Source organism: Tursiops truncatus, chromosome 19 (assembly GCF_011762595.2).
Source record: "Tursiops truncatus isolate mTurTru1 chromosome 19, mTurTru1.mat.Y, whole genome shotgun sequence".
NCBI lineage: Eukaryota > Metazoa > Chordata > Mammalia > Artiodactyla > Delphinidae > Tursiops > Tursiops truncatus.
The window spans coordinates 19,352,146-19,362,628 of NC_047052.1; the positions used below are offsets into that span (position 1 = coordinate 19,352,146).

Below are 10,483 nucleotides of genomic sequence, written 5' to 3' on the forward strand. Positions count from 1 at the left end.
GCCAGGCCTGCTGCTGTGGGCCCAGTGGTGTTTTCCACTCCTGAGCGAGCATGGCTGGCCCGCCTACCTGCTCAAGTGTCCGCCCTGCCCTGTTCCACCCGGTCTGGCCTGGCCAGCACTCCCCGTAGAAAGAGTTCTCTCACCTGGAGGCTGGACCAAGGAAGCCAACCTCAGGCACCGGCGGGTGAGGGTCTGGGAGTGGAGGGTGGGCAGGGCTGAGGCTGGTGTTGGTGGTGGGGGAAGGAGAAACACTGCCCTGTCGTCCAGGGAAGAGTTCCCGGGACTGGTTGGCGTGGCTGTCTGTGCTCTGTGCGCCCAGCTCAGCGTTAAGTGCTGGAAAATGCTGAGACGAGGGCAGGGCTCCTGCCCCGCGGGGACTCCCCCATGGCTGAAGGATGGCAGTGGGCGGTAGAACAGTCCTGTAGACCCTGAACCCTGAGTCCTCTGTTCCAGGAGGAGTTCTCCTGTGGTCAAGTCTTCCGTGACCTTGGTCAGGCTCTGCCCTTCAGGCCTTGCCGGCAACGTGAGGCGACCACAGGAAGCGGCCCTCAGAGTCGTCAGGGTCTTTCGAGCTTCAAACTTTTGTGACTTGGGGTGCTTCTGGGAAATGACCACTTTGGGATCTACGAGCTGGGGAGGCCATGGGGGGAAGAAGACAAAGGTCTGGAGGTGAAACTCCCATGGAGACCCTTGTGGGCACAAGAATGAAGAAATGCAGGGCAGCTGGGCCTGGGGGTCTTGATGGGCCTGGCCAAGGAGCTGGACACTACCCTGCAGGCAATGGGGAGCGGCAGGCCCTTAAAAGGGGAGGAAGAGGAGGCCAGTCTGTCCTGAGGGCCCTCTGGCTATGTGTATGCAGTGGGCTCAGGCAGGGGACAAGGGCGGGGGCAGTGTCCAAGTGGGTGGGAGGGGGAGGGGCAGCTCTGAGAGTTGCTGGTCCAGCTGAAAAAGGAGGGACCGTTGTACCCCATGGGGCCTGGGGAAGCCATGGCCCCGGGGCTGAGGGGGGATGAGGGGAGGAAGACTTCCTAGAGAGAGGAACCCTCTTGCCCACCGATCTGGGCTGGATCCTTACTGCCATGTCCCTCAGGCCCATCCTGACCATGGTTCCTGCCTGGCTGTGTCTGCTTTGCCTCTTCATCCCCCAGGTGAGCTGGGCCCTGCTCCTCACCCTCAGATCCTAGCTTTGGTTGGTACCCTCGCCCGCTACTCTACCTGGACCAGTTGCACTGACTATGGACGGTAGTGTTTGGGGGATGGTGATGAGGGCTGGCTACAGGCCTGTTGTGGGGTCAGGAGGTCAAAGGCCAGGGGGTGGATGGGCTAAGGTATAGCCAGGCCCAGGGAAGGGGCAGAATTCCCCTTCCCTGTCAGGTCCCGGCCCCCACGGCAGGAAGGTACAGCTTGCTGACGTGGTGAGAATCCTCCCACAGGCTTTCCCCGGGGCCCAGCCTGCAGAGGTGTATGTGGATGTCCCGGAAAACTACGGTGGAAATTTCCCTTTGTACTTGACCAAGGTGAGCCTGAGATATGCGTGGGCTGCCCTCGCCCCAAGTCCTGCTTCCCCGACCTCCAGCACTCCTTTCTCTTTCTTGCTCTGGCTTTTTTTCAACCCTGCTTTCGAGACAGTATGTGGTATAGCGTGAATGACTAATAAGATTTTAATCCCAGAAGAAAGTAGAGCTTTAAGTTTAAGGATGAAGTGATGGAGGGGGGGTTTCAAGCTTTAGAAAGTAGGGCACGGAGTATAGAGAGCATCAGGCACAGGGGAAGGAGCTCTGGCTTTGAATTTCCACCCTGTTCCTTACTGGCTTTGTGACCTCAGGCAAGTGCCAACGCTCTCTAAGCCTCAGTCTCCCCACATATAAAATGGGGCCATAAGATGGAGGGGGCATCCTCCAGGCCCGGCCCCCACTCTCTTCACCTCTGTTCTCTCCTCGCCAGCTACCACTGCCCCGTAAGGAGACTGAGGGCCAGATTGTTCTGTCAGGAGACTCAGGCGTGGCAGCTGAGGGCCCCTTTGCTGTGGATCCACAGTCTGGCTTCCTGCTGGTGACCAGGGCCCTGGACCGGGAGGAACAGGCAGAGTACCAGCTACAGGTATGACTGGGCCAGGGGTAGGAGAAAGCCACCAAGGCAAGGTGGGGCATTGACTACCCTTCCCTGCCAGGTCACCCTGGAGACAGAGGATGGACGTGTCTTGTGGGGCCCGCAGCATGTGCTTGTGCATGTGAAGGATGAGAATGACCAGGTGCCCCATTTCTCCCAGGCCATCTACAAAGTTCAGCTGAGCCAGGGCACCAGGCCTGGTGAGTGCCCAAAGCAGCCAGCTCACAGCAAGGTCAGGTGGCCACTGATGGGAGAACAGAGAGTAAAGAGGTGGCCATAGAGTTGGCATAGGGACAGGGCAGTCAGGGTCCAAGTTGCCCCCTCCCATCTCTGTCTCATCCTGCACTCTCCCTACCGCACTGAGGATCCACAGGTGAGTTCCATCTACTCTTGGCCTCAGTTTGCTCATCTATGAAGTGGGGTGAAGAGCCATGGCTCACCTTCAGAATCCTGATATGATGATGAATACAGAAGGAAGACCCAGGGAGAGATAAAGGAAGCTTGGGAGACTCTCCCCACCCCTTCACCCCTAATGGTGAACCCTCTCCACACACACCAGGTGTCCCCTTCTTCTTCCTTGAGGCTTCAGACGGGGATGCGCCAGGCACAGCCAACTCGGATCTTCGATTCCACATCCTGAACCAGGCCCCATCCCAGCCTTCTGCAGATATGTTCCAGCTGGAGCCTCAGCTGGGGGCTCTGGCTCTCAGCCCTGAGGGTGAGCCTGAGCTGGGTGTGAAGAGGCGGGAGGGTTGGGAAAAGCTGGGGAAGGTTGCATCTGAGCTGCAGGATGGGTTGGAGCTGGAGAGATAAAGCAGGCGGAAAAAGTATTCCAGCTGGAGAGAGCAGCAAGGCAAAAACATGGGGGAGGCAGGACCATGCCTGGAGAGTTAAGGAATGGTGTGGATGGAAGTGCCTCAACCATACATTCTGCAGACTTGGGCCTAAGAGACAAGGATATGAGAGACCTGAGGGGTTATGGCCCGCGACACTGCTGGGAGACCTTGGGAGTGATGGCAGGAGAGACCTGGACCTGGGAGTTCAGACCAGAGGCACAGGTTGGGGAAGGAAAGAAAAGCCAATCACACACCCACTCAGCCAGCCACCCATTCATCCATCTACCACGCAAACATACAGTCCATCTATCCAACCGTCCATCCACGTGCCCAAATCCCCATCTTTCTACCCTCTCAAACCCCCATCCATCCACCTAGTCAACTGTCCATTTATCCAACCGGTCATTCACTCATCTACCTATCCACCCGTTTACCACCCCCCATCCTGGTCATCCACCTATCCAATCTATCAACCACTCATTGTGTGGACAGATGTGGAAGTGATTTTGCAAACCGTCAAGTCCTGGTCGGATGCTCACAATGGTGCTAAAGGGCCCTCTCATCCATTGGCCAAGAGAGTATCCTGAACACCTGACATACGCGTGGCTTTGTGTTTGGTACCAGGATGCACTGGCCCCCTGCTCAGCTGACCACCCTGCCCCTTCTAGGGAGCACCAGCCTAGATCAGGCTCTGGAGGGGCCATACCAGCTGTTGGTACGGGTCAAGGACATGGGTGACGAGGCCTCGGGCCACCAGGCCACAGCCACCGTAGATGTCTCCATAGTAGAAAACACCTGGGTGCCCCTAGATCCTGTCCACCTGGCAGAGAATCTCCAAGTTCCGTACCCACACCACATTGCCCAGGTGAGTAAGTGGCTGTTAGCAGCTGAAATAACCCCATGGATGGTGTAGCTGGGCCTGAGTCTCGTGGAGATTTGGGGGGGTGGGTCTGGGGCTCAACTTGACCCCCTGTTCCTCCCCTACCTATGCTCCTCCCTCCACTGTCCCCATCAGTTCTCAAGACAGAGTGAGCGTATCAGGCCCTGGGACCAGGCCTTTAGCTCCTCACCTGCTATCCTCTGGCAGGCGTGGCTCTGTGCTCTGACCTCCTGAGCTGATCCCAGGCTTCCTCAGCAGAACAGCTGTCACCTCCTTGCTGCCATGGGGATTGTCACCCAGGCCAGGAATGTCTCAGGCTCCTCGAGGAATGCCCTGGGGTCAGGCCCAGCCTGAGAGGGCAGAGAACAAAACAACCTGGTCATTCAGGCACTTTGGGCAAGATCCAGGCTTGGACCAGGACAAGGCCACTGTGGAGTTGTCACAGTGCCCTGAAAGAAAAGGAGCCTACCTGGACCCCAGAGAGGGCAGCAACTTGCCTGAGGTCACAAAACGGTTGGGGCCCAGGCTCCCTACCCAGGAACAGTTGGAATATAAGGGCTGACATGGGCTATTCCTGCCCCTCGTCCTGGGGGCCCTCATTCTGTGTCCCCCTCCCAGGTACATTGGAGTGGGGGGGATGTACATTATCACCTGGAGAGCCAGCCCCTTGGACCCTTTGATGTGGACAAGGAGGGGAAACTCTACGTGACCAGGGAGCTGGACCGAGAAGCCCAGGCTGAGGTGAGGTGAGGGGGAAGCCAGGAGGACAGGCTGAGGGGTGCTTGGTCCCCGTCCAGTGGGCTTCCGGGGGTGTCACATCCCCCACAGGCACTGAGGCAGAAGAGCTGGAGCTGGCCACCAGAAGGGAACCCAGACCCAGGCCAGGCTGGAGCTGCCTCTGGTCTTCATCTGAAGCCCTCCACTGCCCGCTATAGTACCTGCTCCAGGTGCGGGCTCAGAATACCCGCGGTGAGGACTACCCGGCCGAACCTCTGGAACTGCATGTGGTGGTGATGGATGAGAATGACAATATGCCTGTCTGCCCCCCACGAGGCCCCGCAATCAGCATTCCTGAGCTCAGCCCCCCAGGTGGGCTATGAGCCTTGTCAGGGGGTGGGGGAGGGGTGAAGTCCCTGTGAGCTATCCCATCTTGCTCTCCTCTGGGATGGGACCAGCCTCAGGTCCCTATATCAATGTCTCACCCCCCAACACATACACACACATGCGCGCGTGCGCGCGCGCACACACACACACACACACACACACACACACACACACACAAAGAAGAGTGGTGAGGTAAGGCCTCGAGGTCTGGTTGTGGTCCCATCCATGTGGGTGATGTCTTTGCAGGCACCAAGGTGGCTAAGCTTTCGGCAGAGGATGCAGATGCCCCCGGTTCCCCCAATTCCCACGTTGTGTATCGGCTGCTGAGCCCAGAGCCTGAGGAGGGGGCAGAGGGGAGAGCTTTCGAGCTGGACTCCACCTCGGGCAGTGTGACACTGGGGGCTGCCCCCCTCCAAGCTGGCCAGAACATCTTGCTTCAGGTGCTGGTCATTGACCTGGGAGGAGCAGAGGGCGGTAAGTGCCCTGAAGGTGACCAGGGTTCCCTGACCCCTCTGTCCCCACCCTGGTCTCCCCAACATGCCCTCCCCTGCCTCAGGCCTCAGCAGCACCTGTGAGATTGCAGTCACGATCATGGACATCAATGACCATGCCCCTGAGTTCACCACTTCCCAGGTAAGCAGGAACAGGGGAGGACACCTTGAGAAGGTGCTAACGGGGGGGCTCACAGCCCCTCCCCATCTCTCCAGATTGAGCCTCTAAGCCTCCCTGAGGACACAGAGCCTGGGACTCTGGTGACCACACTCATGGCCACTGACGCCGACCTTGAGCCTGCCTTCCGCCTCATGGACTTTGCCATTGAGGCAGGGGATGTGGAGGGAACCTTCGGCCTGGATTGGGAGCCAGACTCTGGTCGTGTCCAGCTGCGGCTCCTCAAGGTAAGGGGCTAGGGGTGGGGGAGTGGCGCACACACACACACGTTCATGCACAGGGTGCCAAGCCGTGACCCACACAGTGACCCGGGCCCCACTGGTTCCAGAACCTCAGCTACGAGGCAGCTCCAAGTCACAAGTTGGTGGTGGTGGTGCGGAGCGTGGCAGAGCCGGTGGGGCCAGACCCAGGCCCTGGAGCCACAGTCACCGTGACTGTGCTGGTGGAAAGGGTGACGCCACCCCCTCAGTTGGACCAGGAGAGCTACCAGGCCAGTGTCCCAGTCAGCACCCCCGCTGGCTCCCTCCTGCTGACCATCCGGCCCTCAGACCCCATGAGCAATCCCCTCAGGTGAGCCGGAAGACCAGCCCCTTAGCTGGGCTGGACCACCCCTGCCTCCTTGGGATGATCCCAGGGCCTCGGAGGGAACTCTCATTATCTACAGCCTGCAATGTTCCTCAAACCATGGTTAATGTGAAGGTTGTGACTCCTGGTGGGGATCAGGGCTGGATGGAGAGGGGTGTTTGGACCCCGTGAGGGCTCAGATGATGCTTCCCCATACTGTCCTGGACCAGGCCCTCTTCCAGCCGCCCACCCAGACCGCAGCACTGGGTGCCGTTCCCAGGCTCTGGCTCTATCCGGCCCCTTTGTGGGCTGACCTGGGAATAGTGGAAATGAGTCAGGCCCCCCAGGCTCTGAGAGTCCCTCCCTCAGCCACAGTATCTGTGGTTTAAGCCCTGCCCCCCAACGAGTCCCTTAAGCTGGAGCGAGATCACGGGCACTGCTGCTGCCCTCAAGTCACAAAGGGCATGTGGAACTTGGGCAGATCACATGACCCAGAAGGTCTCTGGTCAAGGCGTCATATGTGGTCCCTGCCTCCCTGCCCCATCTTCTTTGACCCTCAGGTTCTCCCTGGTCAATGACTCAGAGGGCTGGCTCTGCATAGAGGAGGTCTCCGGGGAGGTGCACATAGCCCGGGCCCTGCAGGGCGCACAGCCTGGGGACAAGTACACAGTGCTCGTGGAGGCCCAGGATGCAGGTATGGCCAGGCTGTGGTGGGGGCCTCTGGGAAGGTGAGAAAACCTAAGACAGACAGGCGGGGCGAAGCTTCCTCCCCAGCGCCCTTGCTGACAGCCGCTCTGCTCCAGGCAGGAGGGATGGGCAAGGGGCTGTGGCCAGTATACTTCTCTGAGAAGGCCTGGCCTCTGCCTCCCCTCTCAGACCACCCTTCCCTCCAGACACCTGCCACCCCCCAACCTCAGCCCTGGAGGGCCTCTCAGGGTGTCAGCTTCAGACACAGGCTGGGAGCAGAGGTAGTGGGACTGGGGGGTGGGGAGGGAGGGCCAGTGGCTCTCCTGGGGCAGGCGTGCCAGGAAGTGAGCCTGGATGGGACGCTGAGGCCAGGTGGGGAGGACTCCGAATGCCATTTTGACAGGATGAAGAGATGGCCCAAGGGCAGGTCCGTTCAGGAAGTCAGGTTTCAGCTCTGAGCTGGGCTGTCCTGTGACAGGGGTGAACTCATCTATAGTCAGGGCATTTCCACATTGTTGGGCCCTGGCACCAGGGGCCAGGGTGAGGTGGGGGGACAGTGAGAACCAGCTTGGCATCCTGAAGGGCACAGAAAGGCCTGGCAGCTGTTTAGATAGTGAAGGGGGTGAAGTGCATTGTGAGGAAGAGAGAGGGGATGGAGAGGAGGGGGTCGAGGGGAGGGAGGGGGCGTGGAAGGGGACTCACAGGGTGAGACTGATGGGCTGTGGGGAAGGGGACCAGGCCAGGGACTCTGAATTCACCCCACCCCCAGAAGGGCCCAGGCCAGCTCAGCACTACCTCCTCTGCAGATGAGCCAACGCTGAGCACCTCTGCAACCCTCGTGATCCACTTCCTGAAGGCTCCTTCTGCCCCAACCCCGACTGTGGCTCCTGAGCCCTCCCGACACCTCTGCACACCCCGCCAGGACCGTGGCGTGGTTGTCGGTGGACCCAGAGGGGACCCTGACCTGGCCGGCGGACACGGTCCCTACAGCTTTGCCCTTGGTCCCAACCCCACGGCGCAGCGGGATTGGCGCCTCCGGGCTCTCAATGGTGTGTAGTGGGGGAAGCAGGGAGGCTGTGGCCAAGGTGGGGAGTGGGTGGTGCTTGGAAGTGAGATGCCGTGGGGCTGGGCCTCGGGGAGCGGGCTAGTGACTCTGATCGCTGCTTATGGTCCCAACAGGGTCCCATGCCTACCTCACCCTGGGCCTGCACTGGGTGGAGCCACGCGAACATGTAGTCCCCATAGTTGTCAGCCACCATGACCGGGTGTGGCAGATCCAGGTCCGAGGTGAGGCCGGGCTGGGGTGCAGCCAAGGTCAGGGGCCTGTGGTTCCTGAGGGAACCCCTGAGATGCAGGGGGAGGAGCTGGGCAATACGTCTATGGGCTCATAAGGACAGCATATGCCTGTGCACACCTGCATATGTGTGGCTGGGCGCACAGACTGCAGTGCACACAGGCACGTGCACAGAGGAGCTTGCATCCCCCTGCCACACGCATGAACACAGCATGTGCACCAAAACCCACATACTGGCCAGCTGGGCTGGGCTGAGGGCTCTGAGGAGCTGCGGAGCCCGCCTCCACTGCCCTTACCTTCCTCCCCTGCCTCTCCCCAGTGATCGTGTGTCGCTGCAATGTGGAGGGGCAGTGCATGCGTAAGGTGGGCCGCATGAAGGGCATGCCCACGAAGCTGTCAGCGGTGGGCATCCTCGTGGGCACGCTGATAGCAATAGGTAACGGAGGTTGGGCTCCTGTGTGGGGGAGGGCAATGGTGGCTGGAGCCACAGCCTCCGGATAAACAGTGCCCCATCCCATGGTGTCCCCACAGGGATGGAGAAGGAGCCCCCCAACTCTCCTAGTCATTATGCTGTTGCCTCCTGTTATCATAGTCAAGCTCATCCTCATTGATAACAGCATTTACTGTTACTGCTACGCCTTAACTGTGTATCAGGCCTTATGCCAAGCATAGGATTATTGCGTTGAATCCTCCCTACAACCCTGTGGTGCTGGCATTTCCCCATTTTCCAGATGAGGTCACTGATGCTCAGAGAGGTTAAGTGATTTGTCTGAAGTTACACAGCCAGGGAGTGGCAGAGCCCAGCTCTTTCCAGCCTAACTCTTTCAGTCCAAGCCTCCCTCTCTATCCCCTTTGTTTCTTTAGCCCCTTAATTTTTTCTCCTGGCTGGTTTTCTTTGCTGGTTCTAGCACATTGCTACAGTGTGCCTTTCTCTCAGAGGTCCGTGGGAACAACTCACTGGCTCCCAGATGATCCCCACCCAAACTGTTCCCCAGAGAAAGGGACCTTGGAGGCTGGGGTGTTCTGGCCCTGGTGAGGGCTGAGCAGGCCAAGCAGTCAGGCTCCTTCAGGCGCCGGAACCACAGAGTCATACCCAGCCCAGCCTTGGGGATGCTGTCTAGGAAACTTTGCTGCCTTATTAAATCGATACCAACAGCAAGGAGTCCCTAGTGATAGACAAGTCCTATGGCCCTTTCGGAGGGCTGATCTATCCCTCTCCGGCCCCTCAGGCATCTTCCTCATCCTCATCTTCACCCACTTGACCCTGGCGAGGAAGAAGGACCTAGATCAGCCAGTAGACAGTGTGCCCCTGAAGGCGGCGGTTTAAGTGGTCCAGGCAGCCCCTCCTGGGAACTTGGCCTCTGGCTCCATCTGAATCCACTGGGAGATGGCCCAGCACTCCAGATCCACGAGGGCCAGGACAGGGCAGAAGCCCCTTCACCTGCCCTAGGGGGGAGGCAACATCACCAGACTTATCTGCAGAGCCTGCGCACTGACTAAACGGGCTGCCCGTGGGAGCACTTCATATGGCTCACGTTTGTCCAATAATAAAGCCTCGGAGAACTGGGCGTGGGTCCTAGAGGACTGTGGGCCCATGTCCAGGTGTCCATGTGCGTGTGTGCATTATCCATGTCCACCTGCCCTTTCACCCCTTCCCCATCTCCGGCTGCACAGAAAGGGTGTGGGGGCTTGAGGGATGAGCCTGGGGTCCCCTGCGGGGAAAGACACAGGGGCATCATATGGGCTCTTGGTGAGATCCTGAGGCTAGAGCAAGGTGGGTCATTTCTGTGGGCATTCGGAGAACACTGGCTGCAGGCCCTGCATGGGTTAACTGTCCAGGTGATGGTTGAGGAGGGTGTCCCTGAGAGTGTTATTTCTGTGTTTGCCTGGATATCGTCTTTGCTCTGGGGGGTGCACCTTTTGAGTCCATGTCCTGTACTCATGTGTGAGCATACTCGTGTCCCTGTATATGCGTCACCTGCACACAGGGGTGGGCAGAGGTCCCTCAGTCTCAGGAGGGGTCTGGGTAGGAATCGTGAGGGCCCGGGTAGGAATCCTCAGGGCCCCATGGGGCTGGAACAGGAGAGGTGAGGCTGGGGATCAGTCTCTGTCCCCATGCTGGCCCCAAGGCACCTTTGGGTTTTACACACAGGCTGGTGAGTGCATGGGGAGTCTGCAAAAAGAGAAGGGGGAATTATTCAGATGGACACCACTGGGGTGGAATAGGAACCCTCGTGGCTCACCCTGCCCCTGCCTCAGGTGAACCCCTTCCCCTGGCCGAAGATTAAGCCATGGCCCTGGTGCTAAGCCCTGACCACATTTCCAGACTGACCTCTAATC

At 59.2% G+C, this 10,483-nt stretch overlaps 1 protein-coding gene across 4 annotated transcripts; it reads left to right on the forward strand.

Moving 5' to 3' along the window:
• Positions 1-1,103: 1,103 nt before the first annotated feature.
• On the forward strand, positions 1,104-9,921 carry CDH16 (cadherin 16). Of its 4 annotated transcripts, none has more exons than XM_033844671.2 (17): positions 1,104-1,148; positions 1,434-1,517; positions 1,945-2,100; positions 2,171-2,309; positions 2,669-2,827; positions 3,614-3,810; positions 4,444-4,566; positions 4,761-4,914; positions 5,176-5,403; positions 5,486-5,562; positions 5,637-5,825; positions 5,927-6,168; positions 6,723-6,860; positions 7,726-7,898; positions 8,029-8,136; positions 8,463-8,579; positions 9,373-9,921. In XM_033844671.2, the coding sequence occupies exons 1-17, from the start codon at positions 1,104-1,106 to the stop codon at positions 9,468-9,470; spliced, it is 2,427 nt and encodes an 808-aa protein (XP_033700562.1). In that variant the 3' UTR covers positions 9,471-9,921. The 4 variants fall into 4 exon arrangements, with proteins under 4 accessions (XP_033700562.1, XP_033700561.1, XP_033700563.1 ...); XM_033844670.2 differs by having other exon boundaries at positions 6,723-6,856; positions 7,656-7,898; XM_033844672.2 differs by having other exon boundaries at positions 6,723-6,852; positions 7,772-7,898.
• Positions 9,922-10,483: the final 562 nt, after the last annotated feature.

What these genes read in the sequence shown, in the direction of transcription:
- CDH16 (XM_033844670.2), top strand. Translation starts at nt 1,104, where the DNA reads ATGGTTCCTGCCTGGCTGTGTCTGCTTTGCCTCTTCATCCCCCAG. An exon ending in TCTGGCTCTCAGCCCTGAGG is followed by an intron (nt 2,828 to 3,613) that starts GTGAGCCTGAGC and finishes TGCCCCTTCTAG; the next exon opens with GGAGCACCAGCCTAGATCAG. An exon ending in TCCAGCTGCGGCTCCTCAAG is followed by an intron (nt 5,826 to 5,926) that starts GTAAGGGGCTAG and finishes CACTGGTTCCAG; the next exon opens with AACCTCAGCTACGAGGCAGC.